Source organism: Chaetura pelagica, unplaced genomic scaffold, assembly GCF_000747805.2.
Source record: "Chaetura pelagica isolate M959 unplaced genomic scaffold, ChaPel_1.0 scaffold117, whole genome shotgun sequence".
NCBI lineage: Eukaryota > Metazoa > Chordata > Aves > Apodiformes > Apodidae > Chaetura > Chaetura pelagica.
In genome coordinates this window covers 8997548-9021391 of record NW_009954185.1, presented here as the reverse complement: position 1 = coordinate 9021391, position 23844 = coordinate 8997548, and the positions used below count along the sequence as shown (strand labels likewise).

At 40.9% G+C, this 23844-nt stretch overlaps 1 protein-coding gene across 1 annotated transcript in view; it reads left to right on the top strand.

Annotated features, from left to right (window-relative positions):
• The first annotated feature begins 4114 nt into the window (after positions 1-4114).
• The window catches only part of LOC104393536 (ovostatin-like), a 37525-nt gene continuing 17795 nt past the window's right edge, over positions 4115-23844 (top strand). Inside the window, 20 exon segments of the mRNA XM_010003039.1 lie at positions 4115-4236; positions 4755-4938; positions 5262-5418; positions 6611-6663; positions 7486-7506; positions 8538-8706; positions 13548-13632; positions 14384-14495; positions 14880-14994; positions 15209-15318; positions 16996-17154; positions 17518-17671; positions 17674-17744; positions 18263-18320; positions 18791-18936; positions 20027-20176; positions 21265-21435; positions 21731-21863; positions 22320-22416; positions 22911-23139. Coding sequence (XP_010001341.1) covers positions 4115-4236; positions 4755-4938; positions 5262-5418; positions 6611-6663; positions 7486-7506; positions 8538-8706; positions 13548-13632; positions 14384-14495; positions 14880-14994; positions 15209-15318; positions 16996-17154; positions 17518-17671; positions 17674-17744; positions 18263-18320; positions 18791-18936; positions 20027-20176; positions 21265-21435; positions 21731-21863; positions 22320-22416; positions 22911-23139 — 2496 coding nt within the window.

The following is a 23844-nucleotide window of genomic DNA, read 5'->3' as shown; positions in this document are numbered from 1 at the left end:
TGCTGAGACCTTAGCCTCTTTGCATCAAAAAATAAAGCTCTCAGTTTCAAAAATAAGTTCTGGATGACCCCTCCACACTCATGAGTCACAGCCATAATAGAATCCTTGCAACTGGCTAACTTTTGCACACCATATTCTACACTACTGCCTTGTCCACGAGTGAAAACATCATGGATCACTCTAATAAGTTGTATTCCCCATTCCTCCATTTTGTTGAAAGAAACTCTTATCACAGCAAAATCACTGCAAGCTGTGACTATTCCTCTAGAGATATACTTGTTTTCTTTAATGAAGTCACCATCCTCTTAGCTTGTAGAGCTGCTACAGAACTTTCCCAAGGCCCATGTGTTCTAAAATAATGAAATAAATCTTGCATGCTTGACTGGAGACCTTATTGACCAAGCAGGACTATACCTGTAGATACCATATTTCAGCATTGTTCCCCAACCACCTGCACCAAACCAAGCATTTCGACCTTTATTATGCCTAAACAAATTGTTTCTTTGCATTGGTACTCCTCTGAATGCAGCAATTAACCCATTTACAAGAAAGGTGTCAGTGTCTACACCTCAAAGATATGGCTGCAGCTCTTGCAGACATATCCACATTGGCTTCAGACTGCCAACTAGAGTGCTACTGGCAAGGCAAACATGGAACTCCTCAAATGGACTTTGACAGAGACCCTGCCACTACCTACTGCAGTGCTCAGCTGGCTAGTTCAAAGTTGCTCTGCTAGACTGAGCAAACTCCCACAGAATTACCACTCTCCTCTCCACCTCTGTGCCAGCCAAGCACTAAGAATGGCTGGGTGATGACAATAAAATGCAAGAGTAAGGAGTGTAATAATGAAATGTGAACAGCCATAAATCCTGCAAAAAGAGGAGCTCCAGAGATTACTGTAATTCTCCTAGAGTCATTTTAAGTCTCCCACCGGGAAAAAAAAAAATTAGACTCTGCAATAATAGTGAGTGAAATTTGAGGTTGAGTCATTCCATGACACAGAAATCACTGTGACCAGCTGTCCAGGAAAAAAAAATTGCAGTTGACTAGTATTATTATGGTGTATCATAATAAGCGCTTTATTTGTAAAGATAGGCTTTTACTGATAGAAGATATCCAGTGTCTCAAATAAACTAAATCACAACCAGAGAGGTGCAATGTTTATAGTCTAAACATGCTTTCAGCAGGGCCTCTTAATAGCAGAAAGCTATACCCAGCTGGTGGGTTATTTCTTCAAAAAGTTAACTAAATCAATCAGCTTATTCTTCTGTTGACGAGGCTCCCTCTTACTGCTTTTCATCTGCAAACACAAAGGTCTAGCTAAGTGTGATGCTATTACTAAACAAGACTAGCTGAAGTCTCCTAGGCAACATTCAAAATTAGACCAGAAAACAACTAATTTTGGGTCAACAATGCAAGATAATCCATCTGATATTTCTCCAACATTACTTCACAGTTCCTCATATATGCCCAGAAAGAACAATGAATTCTTCCAAAATTAATGGGAAAGAATCATGGTGTTGTTACAAATCACAGCAGCCTGGAGACCTATCTTCAAGAAATCTCAGTGACAGCAGATTAAGGAGAGCATCTCACAGGCCTTCTGTGAAAGCATGTGTGGGGATGAGGTTTAGGTTAACTTAGATGCCAGTCACCTGAATAAATTCTTCTATGAGGAAAGAACAGAACCCCAAATACAATCTTTTAACCTGCGATGAAGTAGCATCTCTAATTTTCCTGTAGAACAATCTCCACAAGCTTCTTGCACATACACAGATGAGTTAAATGCAAATAATAGGATTTGAAGAACAAGGAAATGCAGTCAGAAAAACAAACAAACAAAGAAACAAGCAAACAAAAAAACCCCCAAAAAACAACCAACCAACCAACCAACCAAATAAAAACCCCAAATGTTGATGGTTCTGTAAATATATGCCTTGAAAATAATACTTTTATTATATCAAGTGGAATGTTGTTTGATTTTCCTGTGAAAGACAAATTATTATATGTTATAGATAAGAAGGTGGGCTGACCTCTAGTTTCCTTTACTGTGATAAGGTGTAGTGACTTCCTTTCATCCAGAGTATTTGTTTGATTGCAAACATATTAGTCCAATAACTTCTCTACTCCATATAATTGCATTTTTTGCTTGGTTATTTTGTTACAAAGTGCACTTTCTCCATTTTGGTTACTGGAGAGTTTAAACTAGTGTAGGGAGTTACTTGGATATAGGATGCATGGATTGTTTTTGTCCTGCATTTTGTTACCATTCAGAAGGCGTATATGCACAGAAGACATCATGACTAGTGCCAGTTCTTGGAGATATGAACGTGAACTTTCTAACCAAAGCTACAATCCAATATGTGTTTGGGGAAAAAAACCCAGCCAAAACCATGCTCATTAAAACAACAAGTGATACACAGCTACCCTTCTCTAGCTTTGAAAGACACCTAATCGAGTTGATCTTTTGATTTTACTTTTAAAAGTAGCCACAGAGAACATCTGGCTACATAAGGGTGTGGCCTGTGATGATTATCAAACTGGCTTGTTCAGAATGAATACTTTATCATGTCACAATAAATTCATAACTACCTGAGAAAGCCAGGAAAAGCAAAAGCATATGATACTGATCATGTATTATTTCTACAGTGTCAACGCAAGTTCAAGAGTCTGTCACTGAATTTCAGTTCCTGACAGCTCCTGGTGTGGGCATCCTGTTGCAGAGAAAATCAAGCCTAATCCCTGGTGAAGCTCCTGAACTGTAAAAGCTGGTAGAGACTCTTTTTAATAGAAATCACAGAGAGCTGGATTTTCAGAGCAAAACATCAGGCTGCTGTCTAAGGCTCTGGAGGACTCTAAGCCTCTATGGTAGCTGGCGTTCCCTGCATTGCATACTACCAAAAAGCAAGAAGACACAGTTGCACGACCTATCCAGGAGAGTAGAGGAAAATATGCTCCCATGCAGGTACTCTGCCTTTGAAGACACATGTCTCTGGCTTTAGGTTTACAAAATTTTACCATGTTGATAACATGCAATGGTGGGTTGATCCCAGCCAGCAGCCAGGCACCTACCCTACCTTTTGATGACTGCCCTTTTCCAGGGATGAGGGAATAGAAAGAAAGCAAAAAAAAAACCTCATGGGTTGAGATAAAGGCAGTTAGATAAGTAAAGCAAAAGGTGCACATGAAAGAGAAGCAAAAAAAGGAATTTCTTCACTGCTTCCCACTGGCAGGCAGATGTCCAGCCACTTACTGAGAATCACGAGCCTCAGTATGTGTAGTAGTTGCTTTGGAAGGCAAACATGGTAACCATGAATGTTTCCCTTCCTCCTGTTCAGCACTGTTCAGCAATAGCTAGAACACTTCTTTATCCCAAAATAAGGTATTTGACTGAAAGCAGACTTTTTCCCCTACTAGCTTCTCAATTAGCTTCCACACAGATCTAAAAACTACAAACCTGGGGCACCAACAAATTGATACAGACCCATCAACTGGCTAATTTCAAGCTGAAATGCATCAGACTTCAACACCACTGCAAAGAGCTCAATGGCCAAAGTAGAAATAACTAAGACTTTTAGACCTCTTTTTGTCTCTGGCTTCTCTATTATTCCATCCCATCAATATTCAAAATATCTATCAAGCAAGAAGATAGAGAGGCAAATACATTATTTAAACAACAATCAGGTATCAAAGTCTAGACAGTTAGTGAACTTCACCCAAACTGAATCCAGATGGAAAATCCCAATAATTATGGGGAAACCCCTTAAATGTTAATCTGATTTAAAAGGTTTTTTCTGGTTTAGGTTATTTGCTTTGCTTTTCTGTGCTGTGCCAACAATCAGTGTAAAAAGCCTTGAAAATTAAAGACATTTTGAGCAGACTTTCAGAGAAGTGTAGTAAAGTGTTACTGCCTTAGGACACCAGGTTGGTTTAGGTTGCAGTAGGGTTAGGGGAGGTTCTTGTAAGCAGTGCGATAGACTGGGATCTCCACCCCTTGCTGCAATTATAAAGGCACTAACATCTAAAGAAGGAACCAGGGAGGAGTTGAAGGGCCAAGTCCTTTCCTATAGAGCACTCGGTGAGGAACGTTGCAGGGCTGCTAAACTATCAGGCAATGAATTATTTCTTTGGAATAGAGCTTATATCTTTCTTCTGCCTCACAGTGAGAATAATGTGGCTGAAGTTTCTTTTGGCTATTCTTCTCCTGCATGTAACAGCTGTAAAGGAACCTGAGCTGTAAGAACTACCATATTATTACTAATAGTAATCACTGTAAGGCTTTAAAGATAGCGCTAATTAGTGCCACTACTTTTACATTAAATATTAAATACTGTCATGACTCATCTTTTCTATCTGGAAAGTTAAGTTAAACTGGAATGTGGATGACAAGCAAATGGTTCTAACTTAATATGGAGGATACCTTCTGCCTGTTGCATATCTTCCATAGAACTAGATATGTGTGTTCAGAAAAGACAATATCAGGAGTAACAGCAGTGTGTTTTGCTAAAAGCAGGTGGGGCCAGAACTCAGATAATGGGCGAAAGGGCAGGATTTGGGGTTACAAGCCGAGCTCTATGAGGAATCCAGAGCTGGGCTATTTGGGAGCTGAAGGACAGGAGTAAGGGGCACTGGTAGAGTTCTATGTTTAATCTAAACAAATCCTGAATAATAGCAATACCTTGTATTTTTTGAGGCTGTTGAGTCTATTTCTCCTTTCTCTATGATGTGATCACTTTGATGTTTGGTTCTCACAGGCAGTATGTCCTGATGGTGCCTGCTGTCCTCCAAACTGACTCTCCAGGTCAGGTCTGCCTGCAGTTCCTTAACCTCAACGAGACAATATCTGTCAGAGTCGTCCTAGAATATGGTGCTGTTAACACTACTATTTTTGAGAAAACCATGACAGCAAGCAATGGTCTACAATGCTTTAACTTCACAGTAAATTAATTTTATTTTATGCCCCAATGGAAAATAAATGTATGGAGGGGCAAGAATATTAGAGGAGAGAGCAAGGAGAAAAGGAACAAGGGAAATAAGACCTGTTGAAGGAAGCAGAAGAGAGATATATAGTAACAGACTAAGGTTTTTTTAATAGGAAATAAGAAAGGTCCGAGAAAAGTTATGGAAAGTGATAAAGGTGATGGAAATGAGACAGGTGTCTCTCTGTAGGATCCTAGGCCACAGGTATAGCTGTTCAACAGGTCCTGGAGCTAATTACTTTCAGACTAACAACCTCCCTGTAATTTTCTATTTCCTCACAGATTCCTTCTGCTGGTTCTGCTCCATTGGCTTTCATTTCCTTCTCTGCCAAGGGCACCACAGTCAGCCTAGAAGAGCGGCAGTCAGTGATGATCTGGAACTTCGAAAGCATTGTCTTCGTGCAAACAGACAAACCCATCTACAAACCAGGACAGAATGGTGAATATCTATTTAGTTTATATCATGCTTCTTAGGAAGCAATTTCTTGAGATAGAATTTCTCTGTCAGTTGTTCTTCAGACTGAGCTACAGTTTCTTCAGAGTTTCTGCTAAAACCATTATGATTTTTTTCTGTGGAGCTCTGAAAGTCATCTTCAGGATGGCAGGAGACTGTCATCCCATGGCCTCTATTATTTTCTTTATCCCTTCCTTGCAGCTGAAAGACAAGGAGACTTTTTACTGGTGCTGTTTCATTACTAGTAACAGACCAAGGTAATGGAAAGAGGTTATTAGATCACTACTTCCATGGCTGGCATGAAACAGTGCTCCCACAGTCTTCTGCCTGTGATGCTCATCACCATCAAAGACAACCTAAAGACCAAGAGTCAAATCCATTATTTTAATATGAATTATAAGTTTTAAAAGACAAAATCATGCTATTTACCTTCTGGGTTCTGATGGCTTTAGACTTTATATTTTCATGTTGCTTTTCCAACACTTATGGTGTTCACCTATCCATACTTCTCATCTGACCATTAAACAGAGTTCCGTGTATAGAAAGAACAATTTATCTATGAAAGAACCATCTACAGCTAGAACACTCTAGGAAACATTATGAGAAATCTGCTTTCCAGAGGTCAGCCAAATAATACGGAGATTAGACTGGATCAGCTAGACTTTATTCAGGGATGTGATCTATCTGCATATCTGCATATGTGGAGAATGGCCCCTGACTTCTGGTGGCCCACTAGTGACATCTTCGGTCTGCGGCAACGTAGCAGGAAGGAAAGATTGCCTATCAGAAGTTTGTGCCACCAAAGTGTCGCAAAAACATGGCTTGATTATTTGTCACATTGCTTGGTTTTGAGATGCAGACGGCCACTGAAAGAGTTGCAGCTATCACTTGAGACTGCCTGACCTATACAGCAGTTCTTGTTCCTCTGCTCATCCCCTTTCTCTGAGGTTAAGCAAACTTTCATGAAATAGTGTGATAACTTGATGCTGGGGAAAAGACCCCTCTGAAGAGTCCATGTAAGATTAATTTATCTTCAAATGCATTGTATTACCTGCATTCTGTGCAAGTGGGGCTGTTAGAGGATCCACTGGAACTGGGAGTACTAATGAATGCAAAACATCATGCTCAGCCAAATAAACTGCAGTTAATGCTAACACCCTGATCCTCATCTTTCCAGTGATGTTTCGTATTGTTGCCCTGGATATCAATTTTAAACCTGTTCAGGAGATGGTGAGTGACCAGTAATATTCTGCTGTATCTAAAATTTCTGGCAGACAATGTCTTTTTAAATTTTAAATCAACAGTTTCTGTGGATAAACCAAGATATTGCAGAAACTAAAAGCCAAAGAATTAACGATTTCCTAAGCACATGCTATAATCCACCCTTACATTACAGTCACGGGGACGCATGCAAATGTGTAACAGGTTGGATTCCTGACATGACACCTCCTACTATTGCTGAGAAAGAGACTCAAAAACTCCTCCACTTTGTTGCTGCAGGCATTATTTTAGCTCTTACCAGAAAGTTGAGTATTCTGTTATTACTGCTCAGCAAGTGTTGCTTGCAAAAATTGGTAAGTCACCTGGTACTTTGACCATTTCAGAAATTAGGAAATTAAAATTAAAGTTGTTACTACAATTGTTTATCTCATCAGAGGCACTCTTTTCATTGCCAGCAAGCTGTGCTCATGTACACAAGCCAAGAGATAGAAGAGTCTTTACTGGCTTCCTCTCATTCTGTCATAATGCAGAAGGTCTTACAAAAGAACTGGTGCTACTATGTAGAGTTAGGATATAAGATCAAAGAAACCCAAATCACAGTTTAGATGGGTCTCCGTAACTTAATAAGTTGCTCTAGAATTGCACTAAATCCAGTATGATAAGAAACTGCTTCAACATTCCAGTTTTGTGTCTTTCCAGTATGTAATCTTATTGAAGTAAAAGTGCTATTAAAATAATTAAAATAATAACAAATAGTTTCTCACAGTCTTGAGGAAAAATAATTTGTGTTTGTTCAGCTACCTAATCTATTCTCCCACTTTCTTCCTTCAGTACCCCTTGATTGCAATTCAGGTAAGAGGTGTTTGTTGTGGTTTTGGTTTTTTTTCCCTTTATACTGTTTTATGCATATGAAAATAAAATCTAGGGCAAACTTATGTATTTACGTCAGTTTACATGTGTCCACACATAGCCAAATCCTGCTCCTGAGTACACTTGCAGAAATTAACAGAAACTTCATAAAATCCCAGGATGCTGTTAAGGCTTTAGTAATACAGAAATGCCTACATTCATCTCAGGAGTCTAAAGCCAAACTGTTCTTATGCCTGCCTTAGACTCCCATTCACTTCCTCCAGTTGGTTCAACTTATTTTCAGGTGTAGCTTTTCATAAATACTGCTGAAAATTAACAAATATACACTGTGGTTATGATTACTAGAAATGTTGGCACTTCCAGGGAATTTTGTGGTGGATTTTAAAATAACAATCATAGTTCATGTCCAGACAACATTCTTGCAAGTTTTCATGCTATACTATGAAGTCAGATGACTTTATTTTGCTTGCAGTGAAACATAAATATTGGGAGTTCTACATGTGTTTTTCTGCAGTCAGTGCTTTAAACAGTTCAAGGAAATTGTGTGAGTGATTTTTTTTTTTGTCTAGATAGCATAAAACACGCTCAGTGGCAATTGCAGGAAAAATGCTTCCTTCCTATAGCAGCTGAAAAAAGCCGAGGTGGCTGAAGACCAGGATTTGTGTGAGATAATCTCTGCTGAAGGAGAAGCGTGAAGACCATATTTTCTTTCACTCCCTCCTTAACAGAGAAATGGAGCAACATTAACAGCAGGGAAGAGCAGTATTTGACAACTTTCCCTGATAATTGAGACTTACAGAGGATGCCTAAATCTGAGAGCAGCAGCTGAGAATCTAGCCACATTAATAATCAGAGTACTGAAGCATAATTTATCTCAATGTACACACATTAAGTAACTTCCCCAATGAGTTAAAGCAACTTGCTCTATTTCTTCTTTGTTTCTAGTTTTGTGTGCTAGGAGCAAAATACTTCCAAGGCAAACAAACTGTAAGTCCTATGCTTTTTGTCTTCAGGACCCACAGGGCAACAGGATCTTTCAGTGGCAAAATGTGACATCAGAGATTAACATTATCCAGATTGAATTCCCACTAACTGAAGAGCCTATCCTGGGGAACTACAAAATTATCATAATAAAGAAGTCAGGAGATAAAAGCAATCACTCATTCCTTGTGGAGGAATAAGGTAATTGCCACTTCTTATTCCTATTCAGAGTAGAAAACATTATTAGAGATGAGTCCTTACCAATCAATCCTTTTTATTGGTAAAACTTCAAACAGCTTCCTGGTAAATGCAATTTCGATTAGTTTTCATTAAGAACTTTAGAGGAACAAAAAAAGAACAGAAATAGGCCAAAGAAGATACATTAACCATTTTGCACAGATTAAGCCAGGAAAATAACCTACATGGAGCACGCGGCAGCGCAGAAGAGAGAGCGGCAGCAGCACCGGCAGCGGTGAGAGCTGTTCCTTTAAATTTACTGAGGATTTGAGAGGGAGCCGGGCTTCCCAGAGACGGTGAAACCAGGGCAGAGCCAGGAGACCTGAGTCTGAGCGGGAAGCCTGCGAGGGAGAGGAAGGCTGACGTGGCAGGGGGTGTGGCTGTGAACGGCGGCAAGGGTTAAAAAGCGGCCATTTGGCAGCCTCCTCTGAGCACGCGGCAGCGCAGAAGAGAGAGCGGCAGCGGCCTGCGGAGGGGAGACACGTGACAGGCGCGAGGGCAGGCGGAGAGGCAGAGAGCTGCGCGAGGGCAGGCAGGGAGCAGCGGGTGCCTTCTCATCCTAGGAAAAGCAGACTAGTAACTAGATTGATCATGGTCACAACGCGGCCAAAAACCATTGTGAAGAAGAATGTGGGGACTCAGACGGAGCTCCCAAGCAGGCACGCAGCAGTGCAGGTCTCTGGCTGCAGTGAATGCCTGAGTCTGGCACTGGTATCAGAGGGAACCAGTGACAGCGCATGTGTGCGGTGTGAGCAAGTAAATGATCTCCTCAGGCAGGTGGTTAAGCTGACAGAGGAGGTTGCAAGACTGAGGGCCATGTCTAGGAGTGGGGATTAAGAACTTTACTCCATATTTTGTATTGGGCTTCTGACAACTTTGCCTTTCTATTTACATAAATCAGTAAAAAAACTCCCCTTTGAGCTGTTTTTGAAGACCTGCTAAGATTTTGCTAAGAACAGGCCTTTTAATTCTCATCAATTTCTCCTCTCTTTTCCAAAGAAAGGACCATGCTTTTACTTCTCTAGAACAGAGAATAGAGAAAGCAGCCTTCAAGACTTATTTTTTTTTTTTCCTTTTTTTTTTTTACATAGGGTCTAAACACTCCATGCAGATTTTGGGAGGTTTTCCCCCAAAATATATACATAGGACCTTTTCCAAGGGCTATTGAAAGGCCTTTAAAAGCTTCTTATTTTAATGATTTTACAGTGGAACCTAAAGAAAAGCAGTGCTGTAAGAAGAGCAAATATATGATTTGACTGAATAGAGAATTTCTAAAATAAAGAAAATACAGGAAAAAATAGAGATAGGTAAAGTGTTCTGGAGTAGAAGAACCAGAACAAGTTTCAATGTGGACTAAACTTGGAAGAATCTTTGAGTCAAAGAGAAGGCTAGACTGAGAAAACTGAGAACTGAAAGGATTGGAAAAGATAATATTATAACTCATGATTTCTTATCCATAGGTAAATCTGTAATGTTTAGAATAACCTCTTTTTGAAGACATACATAATAAAAACAAATGTGGTGGTAGAGAAACAGTTTTGAATTCCTGCAGATTTGCTGAGCTGTGAATTCAGAAAAGGTAAACCTCTGAAAGAGGGAATTTAAAAGCATTTTAAAATGCAACATTTAGATAAAACAAATAAACAAATAAATAAGTGGTTATAATAGAAAAATAAAAATAAAACAAAATATGGGATAATCTGAAATATTCTCTTCCATTTTTTTAAATTTGAACAACAGAAGCTGTTACCTGTCCTACCTTACTCCTAAACACTGAAACCCAGAAAGAAAAAACAAGGGACAAAAAAACCAAACCATTTTACACTCCTACAAAATTACACATATTTATATTTCAAAGAATCATTGCATTCTAATTATTCACAGTACTGCTATGACTTTTCACTCTACTTTGAATTTCTTCCCCTTAATAGCAAGTCTCCTTGCTTTCTCTTTTAATGTAGCAATACTACAGAATCTAAAAGAAGAAAGGTAAAGAAAGAGAGAAAGAAGGATAGACTGAGAGTGAAAAGCCTGACAACTGTGTAACAAACAAGAACATAGTAGAAAAAAAATGTATTGTACTGAAGCTGAAAATTCTTTTTGAAAAATGTCAGAAGACCAGGTAGATTATTAAGCAATACAGTAAGATAATTATTTGTTTGCCTTGTTTGTACAATATTAACTACCTAATTTGTAAGGCATGGTGATAGAATTTAAATGCTAATAAAATCTTAACTGAGCTGATGTAATCACAACAAAACAGATTTTATATGAGTACATATCCTGTGTGGAAGGAACAAAATACCCAGCAGGACCAGAACCCTGGACTTCCACAGGGCAAACTTTGGTCTCCTCAATCATCTATTAAGGGAAATCCCATGGGACAGGGTGCTAGAAAATAAAGGAGCTCAAGATAGCTGGTCAACATTCAAGGACCACTTCTTGCAAGCACAGGATCAGAGTGTCCCAATGGTTAGGAAATCTAGTAAGGGTGCTAGGAGACCTGCATGGTTAAAGAAGGAACTACTGGGCAAACTTAAGTGGAAAAGGAAAATCTATAGATCATGGAAGGAGGGGCTGGTCACTTGGGAGGAATATAGGACTGTTGTCAGAGGATGTAGGGAGGCAATTAGGAAAGCTAAGGCCTCCTTGGAACTTAACCTTGCAAGTCAGGTTAAGGATAATAGAAAGGGCTTTTTCAAGTACATAGCTAGCAAAACTAGCAATAGAGGCAATATTGGCCCATTGAGGAATGAGGTGGGAGCCCTGGTGACAGAGGATATAAAGAAGGCAGAGGTGCTGAATGCCTTCTTTGCCTCTGTCTTCACTCCTGCAGGGTCTCCCTATGAGCCCCAGATTCATATAGCCCCAGAAGAAGTCAAGATAGAGGAAGAGTTTGACATGGTAGATGAGGATTGGGTTAGGGATCAGTTGAGTAATCTGGACATCCATAAATCAATGGGTCCAGATGGAATGCACCCAAGGGTGCTGAGGGAGCTGGCGGAGGTCATTGCTAGGCCACTCTCCATCATCTTCAGTAAATCATGGGCAACAGGTGAGGTGCCTGAGGACTGGAGGATAGCAAATGTCACTCCAGTCTACAAGAAGGGCAAGAAGGAGGACCCGGGTAACTATAGACCGGTCAGCCTCACCTCCATCCCTGGAAAGGTGATGGAACAACTTGTTCTTGTGACTATCTCCAGGCACATCAAGGACATGGGGGTCATCAAGAGCAGTCAGCATGGTTTTATCAAGGGTAAATCATGTTTGACTAACCTCATAGCCTTCTATGAGGAAATTACTAGGTGGATAGATGATGGTAGAGCGGTAGATGTGGTTTATCTTGATTTCAGTAAAGCATTTGACACCGTCTCCCACAGCATCCTTGTGGATAAGTTGATCAGGTATGGGTTTGGTGACCAGGAAGTGAGGTGGATTAGGAACTGGTTGAAAGGAAGGAGTCAGAGAGTTGTAGTCAATGGGGTAGAATCTGGTTGGAGGTGTGTTACTAGTGGAGTCCCACAAGGGTCGGTGCTGGGACCGGTGTTGTTCAACATCTTCATCAACGACCTGGATGAGGGTATAGAATGTACCCTCAGCAAGTTTGCTGATGACACTAAGCTGGGAGGAGTGGCTGACACACCAGAAGGCTGTGCTGCCATTCAGAGAGACTTAGATAGGTTGGAGAGTTGGGCGGGGAGAAACATGATGAAATTCAACAAGGGGAAGTGCAGAGTTTTACATTTGGGGAAGAACAACACCATGTCCCAGTACAGGTTGGGGGCTGAACTGCTGGAGAGTAGTGTAGGTGAAAGAGACCTGGGGGTCCTGGTAAACAGGAGGATGACCATGAGCCAGCAATGTGCCCTTGTGGCCAAGAAGGCCAATGGCATCCTGGGGTGCATTAGAAAGGGTGTGGTTAGTAGGTCAAGAGAGGTTCTCCTCCCCCTCTATTCTGCATTGGTGAGGCCACATCTGGAGTATTGTGTCCAGTTCTGGGCCCCTCAGTTCAAAAAGCACAGGGAACTGCTCGAAAGAGTCCAGCGCAGAGCTACGAAGATGATTAAGGGAGTGGAACATCTCCCTTATGAGGAAAGGCTGAGGGAGCTGGGTCTCTTTAGCTTGGAGAAAAGGAGACTGAGGGGTGACCTCATCAATGTTTACAAATATGTAAGGGGTGAGTGTCAGGGGGACGGAGTTAGGCTTTTCTCAGTGATGACCAGTGATAGGACAAGGGGTAATGGGTGTAAATTGGAGCATAGGAGGTTCAAGGTGAATATCCGAAAAAAATTTTTTACTGTAAGAGTGACAGAGCACTGGAACAGACTGCCCAGGGAGGTTGTGGAGTCTCCCTCACTGGAGACATTCAAAACCCACATGGATGAGTTCCTGTGTGATGTACTCTAGGTGACCCTGCTCTGGCAGGGGGGTTGGACTGGATGATCTCTCGAGGTCCCTTCCAGCCCCTAAGATTCTATGATATGATTCCATGATTCTATGAATATAAATTTCCCTGTGACAAACTGACCTTCTTCAAGCCATGACCACAAATTTTCTTGGCCAAAGCTCTGCAAGGCATCTAGACATTATCTCAAAAGTTCTGACTTTTCAAAGCTTTGTAGTAATACTTAAATGAGCCTTCCAAGGTCAGGCCACTTCTTCATGATTTTGGCACCCCAGTTCTGAGATCCCAGTCTATCTGTGACTAACACTGTTGAGATATTTCCATTTTTTCATTCAACCCAGGAGGGCCTGCCATTTGGGAATGTGCCATTATTGGGTTTGGGTTTTTTTCTTTGCCACAGTGTTGCCAAAATTTGAAGTCACAGTTACTGCACCAGAAAGTCTTACGATCCTGGATTCAGAGTTCACAGTGAAAGTCTGCGGAGTGTTAAGTACCAGGTGCAAAGGTTAAATATACTAAAGAACAAGAACTTCCCAAGGACTGGGGAAAGACACAGGACTTAGAGTCTCAGAAGAGGTTGGTCACGGTTGATTTGGTGGTTGGAGCTTTCATTTACTCATCTCATTTTATTATATGGTGTTTTGCGGATTGAATAAACCTTTTGAGAGGTTGTCTGCTAAAGTAGAATATGTCCAGTCCCAGTAATCCAGTTCAGAGGGAGATACTCATGCAGCAGAACACTCTAAAATTCTAACAGGGGTCTTAGGGTTCCAGCTGCCTTTATCTACCCCTCCAAGTTCTTCAGGAGGACCTTGCTTACTCTAATATGACAATCTTGTAATTTAGAAACCAGGGTTGAAATCCTGGACCCTTTGCAGATATAAGAAGTTTTGCTTTGCTTTCAGTGAGTCTAGAACTCCAGTCTAAGATGAATAGTGGAGACACAGTCATAATTTGGTCAGCAGCCATATCTGCATATCATGCTTATAGAAGTATTTATTATGTTTAGGTGTGGTTTTGGTTCATGGGCTTTAGTGATGAAATAGAACTCATCAACATTTCAACTTCTGAATTGTAATATTTTTTATAACAGCAGGAAAGTTAGGAAAAAGCCTGTGAGACTATTCCATTCTCCGGCTTCCCAACTCGCTGCTCATCCTGGGTCTATTCCTGCATATGTTAATTTAAGACAATTTTTCAAGCATGAGGCCATGGACTTACTTCCTCTTCCCCTAGGTACACCTGTGGCCAGCCTGTTGAAGGGAAAGTCCATCTCAGCGTGTGCAGGGATTTTGATTCATATGGGAGGTGCAAGAAAAGTCCGGTTTGTCAATCATTTACCAAAGATGTATGATGCGTTATTATTCCTCTTTGTGTTTGTCCTCTCTCCTGTGTTCTTGCTTGTCTCTCTTCTCATCACACTTTCCTTTTCCTTGATAGTTCACTTCACTCTACTCATCTGTTTCCTTAGATGACTAGCTGGGAACTCAGAGCACATAATTTCTCTTCTTGGTTTCCTACATACCTGAAGAACTGACATGTTCCTTTTTGTGACTCAGTTTCCCAATTGAAAAGTGTAGACAGTGATGTCTCCATCAGTCCTGCACTTTAAAACTTAAATCATGTTAAAAGCAGGGGGAAAAGACTTCACTCAGTAAGGTACCTATGTATTGCCAGAATCCTTTGAAAGCCATAGTCCATGATATCAGATTTTGTTTTCTTCTCCTTCCAGCTGGAGAGAGATGGCTGTTTCTCCCAGGTTTTCAGCTCCAACATATTTGAGCTAAATCGCATTGGCTACGTGAGGAATCTTGATGTGAAAGCCATTGTCACAGAGAAAGGAACAGGTAATCCTTTCTAGACATTCAGAAACAAGAACAGTGGTATGGTCAGAAAAGGCAGTAGGAGATATTCAGCCTCTGCCTGCAGAGTGCAAAGATGTCTTCCTGAAGGAGAACTTTTCTTATAAGCACAGTGACCATCTCTAGGCAAATGATGACTCTGATGAAGATATACGCAAGCCCAAGTCTATCTTCTCTTGATTCTGTATATGTCTTACAGGACTGCAACTTACAGCTACACAGACTATTTCCGTAACGCAGCTGATGAGCATTATACATTTTGAGAACATGGATCGCCACTACAGGAGAGGAATTCCTTACTTTGGACAAGTAAGCAAGGGCACAGAGGTTGTATTGAACTCATGTATGACTCATAGGAAATCACATGACAGGGGTGATGGGAACATTCAGGGAACTGTTTGGGGCTTGTGGTGTTCTCCACAAGCTTCTTGCTTTACATAGATTGTCCTATTGGTAATATTCAGAAAATATCAAATATTAGTTTATTTTTTAGTTTGATCCTGCCAGAAATACTTTGAATCAAAAGATTCCATTAACTAACATTTTCCTAACTTGCATTTTAAACTTGATATAATCACTGCCTTTCCCTTCAGAATTGACCATCACATACCAGCCAGAGATTCATACAAACGCTGGGGGATGAGGGGAAGAACAAATTCAAGGAATTTAAGATCAAGGAAGTAGCAACAGTTTCTGTTTCAAATTTTTGTTAATTAATGTAGGTTTCCTGACAAACCCCACATGACTCTGCCAGTGGTTCAAAGGGTAGGGATAAATCTCTTTTTCTGTCAACTTTTTTTCCGTAAGGAAAGGGTAAAGGGACATTTACTAATAGTGATGAAAAGAGAGAATACTTTGTCTCTCTGGAACATTTATTTTCCCTCTGGAAGATAACTGTCCCCACTCCCACTCCATTCTTCAGATTGCTGTCCACCTTACCAGCACTTGCTTGAGGATGGGAGTCAACAGGTTCCCTGGTGTGATGTACCACAGAGAATTCCTCAAACACACAGATTCACACACACACACACACTAGAAGTTAAACGTCATGAAAGACACATTGTAGCAAGCTGGGATGTCCCATTTCAGAGGCAATGCCTTCAGGCATTCTTCTCTTCGGGGCAAAAATAAAAAACCTTGAGGATCGTAACAGAGGAAATATTGTCTGGAAGCCACTGGTACCGTTTTTCAAAATGCAGCAGATCCCAGCCCCTGTCCTGGTGTAATCACATGCCATTCACAGCCCTTCCCTGAACTGTGAAACATCTGTTGATGGCCATATGTTACATGGCTTCACTTTTGTTGTATTCAGTCCCATTGAAGTCAGTATCCATGTGAATACTTTTAGTTTGTTATTGTTATTTTTGTTTCAGAGATCATTTGTCTCCATGTTTTTTCTGGACAGTGAGGAATAGGCAACCTCTTAATCTTTTGTATTCAATACATTACTTCTACCATCTTTTTCTGGAAAAAAAATAAAACTGAATGCTCATTTTTAGCGACCTAGAATTTGCTTAATGGTGTCTGTTATTTTGTTTGTTTGTTTGTTTGTTTAACACACAAACATCAGAGACAGTGGGGAAAGAATCAGAAAGTGCTCAAAACAAAGATCTAGAGAAAAGGCCTTCAATGAAAGTATGAACAACAGACTCTCAAGACTAAGACAGGGAAAAATGGAGGAAAGGAAGTGCATCTTTAAATTGAAAGTATGCAATCAGAAAGGACTGGCCAGGAAAGAGATGAGATGTAAGAAGTTCTTTCTCCACAAAAGGACATTATGAATGATGTAGCAGATGCTGTGGAAGCTCCTACTCCAAAACTCCTATGATAGCTGAGAGTTGCCAGAAAGTGAAAAGAGACTTTTCAGTATTGCTTTGAAGGGAGAAGAAAAAGCAATTCTGCTGTGCGGAGAGCAAAGGAGTGCAAAACATTAGTATATACATACAGAAAGATATCACACTGAACATGTCTCATTCACTTCCACAGATCAAGCTGGTAGACAAAGATAACTCTCCCATTTCCAATGAGGTTGTTCAGCTATTTGTCAATAACAAGAACACAGACAATTTCACCACTGATGGTAATGTAGTTGCCAAGTTTAGCATTGACACATCTGCAATGTTTGATCCTGAGATCAGTCTGAAAGTGAGTATGAAACAAGGCTCGATGGAGACAAAAAGAAACATGGCCACTCTCAAACTGTACCCAACATTGATGGGAGTTTTTAATTCTGCTGGTAAAAATGTGCTTTTTATCACTTTTTTCATCTTCTAGAGTTCTCAAAAATTACTATAAAGGAAATGAGGAAAACACTTGGGTTGTTGAAATGCAATTGCGTGCTACAAGGCTGTGAGACTGTGTGCTGCTTTTTCCTTTGCAGTTTGCCTATAGATGCTATTTTTAAATACATGCATTTGTGAACTAATCATTCTGATATCAGTATGAGATACTGATTTCCCTAGTGACCTGTTTGTTTTTCTTTTCTTCCCCACTCCTTCTTCTGATCAGGCAATTTATAAAACCAGTGACCAGTGTCACTCTGAAGGTTGGCTAGAGCCTTCCAACCTCAATGCATCCCTCTCCATCCAACGCTTCTACTCCTGGACTAGCAGTTTTGTGAGCATTGAGCCTTTGTGGAGAGATCTGAGCTGTGGGCAGAAACGGTGATCACTGTGCACTACATCTTGAACACAGAAGGATACAAAACCAGCAACACCATGAACTTCTACTATGTGGTGAGTGTGGGGTTATTGCATGGTTTGTTGAAAGGGCCTGACCAGGCAGCTACCCAGGAGTCCTTCCACAGCAATTATGACAGTGAATGCTCTTCCAGCTTTTGGGTTACCAGTCAGCACAAAGGTCAACAACACAAGGACAGGAACAGAATTGAGGTGGTTTGGCAAAATTACTCACTCAGGAAAATGTGACCCCTATTTCTGGCCATGTTACTCTGTTTCAAAGTAAGAAACCACCTTCATAATATCTCAGGTCAGGGTTCTTGCCTCTTCCCTCCAAGAAGCTCTTTATGGTATTCTCTCCATCCCTCTTCCCTTCCTTTTCTTTCTGCTTCCTGACTGCTGACAAAGGGCCAAGCAATGGCAGAATATGGCATGACCTAAGGCTGAAGTTTAAGTATTTGAAGCTATCTCAATGTAAAAGCTTTGATTGTCCTGTCTATATACATTTAGCTTGATTTCCACTTCCTGCTTCCAACATCCCCCAGCCCATAAATGTATTGCTCTTCCTTGCACAGGGTGTGGCAAAAGGCAAGATTGTCCTTACAGGGGAAATTAAAGTTAACATCCAAGCTGGTAAGTTAAATTGCCAATACATGTTTCCATGTAAAAAACCAAAGAAACAAACAAAAAAAAGGTGTTTAAACAGAGGACCAAGGCAAGGCTTCCTGTATATATACAGCAGCTACCATTAAGATCATTATCAAAGTCAAATTTAATCCATCAACTAGTTCATTTTATATGAATCAAGAAATGGTGTCCATCTTCCCAAAGGATAAAGTAGGGTATGCAGGGTGTTTTGTCTGCCAGAGGGATCTGAATCTGAGCACATCTGCAATCCCACAAGAAATCTGAGAGCATATGGATCTAAACCCAGGCACATCACCTCCTGGAAAATCCAGGATTTTTCAGTTTGTCCCCTAAGTACAGATTGCTCCACTGACTGGTACAGCTACATGTCATATGAGGATGGCTACTACTAGTACTGCAGTACTACTGCTACCTTGTGCTTCTCTCCTTACTGGTCTCTTTCTCTCTTCTAACAGACAAAAATGGCACTTTCACCATCCCACTTCTGGTCAGTGAGAAAATGGCTCCAGCCCTTCGGCTGCTAGTATATACCTTACATCCTGCCAAGGAGCTGGTGGCAGACAGTGTCCAATTTCAGGTTGAGAAGTGTTTCAAAAACAAGGTGAGAGGCACTAAGACACCGTAAGTCCTGCCTGCTGTCAGACAAATACAAATTATTTGCACAAATATTCACAACAGATTTCTAGTTTCATTTCTTGTGTCCATCCACTTTTCTCAGCATTAGTGTCTTCGTTCTCCTTTTCTCTCTTTTTATCTTTATATCTTTCCTCCAGCACCACCTCCTAGCACTATAGTCAAAGGTAAATCCTCTTTTAACATTAAAAACTACTTTTCAAGAAACCCACACTATCCTAGATAGTTCCTGCTTCTCTTAAAGTGTACTAGTGTCCTATCTAGTTTAGACTCTCTGCTCTTTAGCATAGCAAACACTCTTTAGCCTTATCCCACTTCACTATTTAACCTCATTTATTATATTTTTTGCTGAAAAATTCAATTGGTTTTTCCAGAACTAAATACATATAGAAAAGAAAACAAAAACAGCAACCTAGGGTTTAAATTTTCCTTCCATTGTTTTTTCCACTGTTACATTTCCATTTGTCATTTTGAAATCAGATTTCACCATTAAGATTTTTCAAATACTCCATTCCTAAAGACTAAAAAAAATGAAACATTAGGTGAATACAAAACACGTGACATTAAACAAAATGTTTCCATTTACCTGGTGTGGTCCTCGCCTCCTATTTTTCCCCTCTTATCTAACACATTTGTGAAATAGATTTTGGTCTGAATAGATTCCAAATAGAATCTGTTTAAAATATTTGCTGTGGTGGGCCATGGGCCTAGTAAAATGTGATTTTTTAACTGAAGTGATTATTACATGCAGTCTGTGCCATATTAATATTTGATTTGACAGCAGCAGCAAAAGCATCACACATTACTTAAAATTACTTGAGGTGTGCTTAATTCAAGCTATGACAGGAGTCTTAAATGTGGTTATTGTCTAATCCCGCATTATAGCAGAGGCCTGGTCAACAGAGGCTGTGAAGATCAGACATCTTTCTCCAAGCAGACCCCCTGTGGTTTAACAGAAAATCCTTCTGTTCTCCTCTTTGCCCTCCATTCCCACACACATCCAGAGCAGCCCTGAGCAGCATGGATTAGCTGTACCAACATCTGTTTGATAATTTCAGGTCCAGCTGCAATTCTCTGAAAAGCAGATGCGTTCAGCTTCCAATGTGAGTTTGGTCATTGAAGCTGCTGCCAACTCCTTCTGTGCTGTGAGGGTAGTGGATCAAACCACGCTGCTCCTGAAAGCAGAGGTAGAGCTATCTGCTGAAATGGTAAGCTGCCCCAACACATTCATGGAATGCCCAAACATTCATAGAATCAGAATCCTAGAATGTGTGGGGTTGGAAAGAACCTTTAAAGGTCATCTAGTCCAGCACACCCTGCAGTGAGCAGGGACCTTTTTGACCAGATCGGATTACTCAGAGCCCAGTCAAGTCTGACCTGGCATGTTTTCAGGGATGAGGCCTCCACCATCTGTCTGGGAAATCTGTTCACGTGGTTCACCACCCTCATAGTAACAAACTTTTTCCTGATATCCAATCTAAATCTGCCCTGTTTTAGTTTAAGACCATTGCCTCTAATCCTATTGCTGCCTGCTCTAGTAGAAAGCCCCTCCCCAGCTTTCCTGTAGACCCTTCAGGTACTGGAAGGCAGTTATAAGGTCTCCCCAGACCCTTCTCCCAAGCAGAACAACCCCAACTCTCTCAGCCTGTCTTCACAGGAGAGGTGCTCCAGCTCTCTGATGATCTTTGTGGCTCTTCTCTGGACTTGTTCCAACAGGTCCATGTCCCTCTCACGTTGAGGGCTCCAGGTGGGGTCTCATGGGAGTCTCACTATGGCACTGCTTCCTCCCTTGCAGTGTCTCTCCACTTGAGACTGTTGGACTGTGTGAGGCTTCCACTGTTTTTAGCATTTGCAGGTCATACACTGTTCATAATAGGCAGTGCACAGCTTTTTCTTCTTAGCAGCTTGAAGACTTTTTCATGTGGGATTTGGTTTAACCAATGACTGGCCCATGGAAGCATGATTCTCTGGTGTATCAGCCAGTCCTCCCAGTTTTATGTCATCAGCAGACTCAAAAAGGGTACACCACCCCATCATCAAGATCATTAATAAAGATGTTGAACAGGATTGGACTCAGCATTTACCCCAGGTGTACACCACTAGTTACTGGCCTCCAACTAGAGTTTGTGCCACTGATTACAACCCTCTGGGTCCAGCCATTCAGCCAGTTTTCAATCCAGGAGACAGAGCATTGTTTCAAACAAACCAAGAGCTCTAGCAATTTGCTGCACATGATGGTATAATCAGAATGGATCTTTCCAGACATGCAGGTTTTGTGTTTCCTTCCCTCTCACAGATATACAGCCTGCATCCCCTGCAAGACTTTCAAGGCTACATCTTCAATGGGCTCGATCTAGAAGATGACCATCAAGACCCCTGTGTCTCATCTGACAATATCTTTCACAAAGGATTGTATTACACACCTGTAATGTCTGGATTAGGCCCAGATGTTTATCAGTTCCTCAGGGTAAATGTCCTGTACATTACTTAAATCTGTTGAAGTGAATTTCCGCTTATGTAGCTGTAGATATTTCTGCAAATGATACTATCAGCAAACCTCATACTCTCCCCATAGACATGTAGTCTCAATTGACTCTGGTGCCTACTATGGTGTTGCAGCTTGCACCAAGTTCCCACAAGTGTCTGCATGAGTGTCTCTGGACATCTCAGTGGTGGAAAAGCAGTAATATGAAAGAGGGAGGAACAGAATAAACCTCAGCTAGAGTATGGTTATGGCTAACACCAAAATGTGTTCTTTACAGGAATTGGGCATGAAATTTTTTACGAACTCAAAAGTTCGGCAACCAGTTGTGTGTACGAGTGACACGGTAAGACCTCAGACAGATTTTATGAATGCAGGATTCATGGCTTCTACACACTATGTCAAATCATCAGGTAATATAGGGGACAGGAAATATATTTTATTTTTCTCCTTAAATTAAGTTATATTAATGTGACACAGACAATACTAATGAATCACATGGGTATTGATATTGAATATTGGTCTGACACAGAATGAGATGGCTTAGGATAACAGCCAATGCCCCAAAAGCCTTTTAGGTCTACACTTCTGATTCATGTGCAGTTGCATGCTGAGAAGTCCTAGCAGTCAGTAGAGTTGGCACTGTTTCCCTTCTGACCACAGCTTGTTTGAAAAGTAATGTTTTCTTATCTGTGAGAGATAGCTCAGAGATAAAGTAGTGAAATTAATTAATATTTTTGTGACATTGTCTCATTTAGAAAGAATGGGTAATCTCTAATAATCCCTCATACTGGCCCATTCATATTAAGACCTGTCCTTTCTGGAAGTCTTCATTATATGAATCAGGTTTGACTAAAATCTCTTACCAGCCGAAATTGCTAGAGAGGAAGGTGGGAAGAGACTCATCCTTGAGACTGTTCGGGAATTTTTCCCTGAGACTTGGATTTGGGATCTAATCCTAGTTAAGTGAGTACTCTTTTTCCCCCTCTTTGCCTTGCTTTTAAGAATTAATGTCCCCTGATGTTCTGCAAGGTGTCAGTTCCTTGCCACCTCCTCTTACCCTTTGGCATGGAAGACCTTGCTTTTTTTCAGTTGTCACCTGACCATCTGCCCTCCTCTCTCTCATGATAAAATTATCCTGCCCCCAAAGACATCTATTCCCACAGTGCCACAAGTCATATTCCCTTCCTAAGAAGAGAGACACCTCTATTTAAAATATGTATCTTCAAAACATGAATTCTAAATTTTCTTTTCAAACTCAGAAAAATCATTAGCAGAAGAACTTTCAAATGGGCATTTCTTGGAAGGTTTGAGTGATGAGTTCTGGGGGATACTTGGATGTGGGATTTTTGCAGACAGAATAGGGGTAATGCTGATTATCAAAACCTGTTGTGTCTCCTCAGAAGCAAAGTATATAAAACTTAGCCTTTCCAAACTCATCCTTTATCCATTCTCATCAGCTCTACTGGAAAAGCCAGTGCCTTATACAGTATCCCTGACACCATCACCGAATGGAAAGCCAGTGCCTTCTGTGTGCAAGAGTCAGTTGGATTTGGTCTGTCTGTGCCTGCCACCCTGACAGCCTTCCAGCCTTTCTCTGTGGACTTGACCTTGCCATACTCTGTTACCCGAGGAGAATGTTTTCTGCTTAGAGCCAATGTCTTCAACTAACTTGACCATTGCAATAAGGTGTGTACTTCTGCCCACACTTACCCCATCCCCAAATATGATGCAGCCTTTGCAGTCTGGAAAAAAAAGAAAAGAAAAAAAGCAACACAATGATTGGTGTAGATGACTGGATCTGTCCTGCTCTGGATTCATGTACTGCTCATTCAATTGATGATAGATAATCCTGACTGGGTTGTCCTCCTAAGACACTACAAAGCAGAGGGAGATCTGTGTAAACAGTGACTATGATGGGTGTATAAGCAACTGTCTCTAAGGATCCATACAGGAAGGAAACAAGTGCTTTGCAGAGTATCATTCACTATCCATAGTCATGCAAACTATGGATGGTTTTAGTAGGGTGTTTCTTTATGGATATATATATATGTGAAAGTGTGAAGAAATTAAGGACTTGTTCTTGCCAAATACAAGAGAGTGGGAAGAGCAAGAAGTGGAGAACAGATAAACCCTTATCCAGGGCAAAGTTCTCAGAAGTACCAAAACAGGTAGTACAGAAGTCCAGTACTTGCTGTCCACCTAGAGGCTCGATCGCTGGGGGACCATGCTCAGTTCAGTACTTTCCAGGCAAAAAGCCTCCAGACCACACGTGCACTGCACTTCTGCATGGAGAGACCTTATGTGCAGTTTAAAGGATACTTGAAGAGAGAAAAAGAGGGATGTTCTGTGGCTTCTTGTTTCTTATATTATGTCTAGGAATCCTGGAAAAAA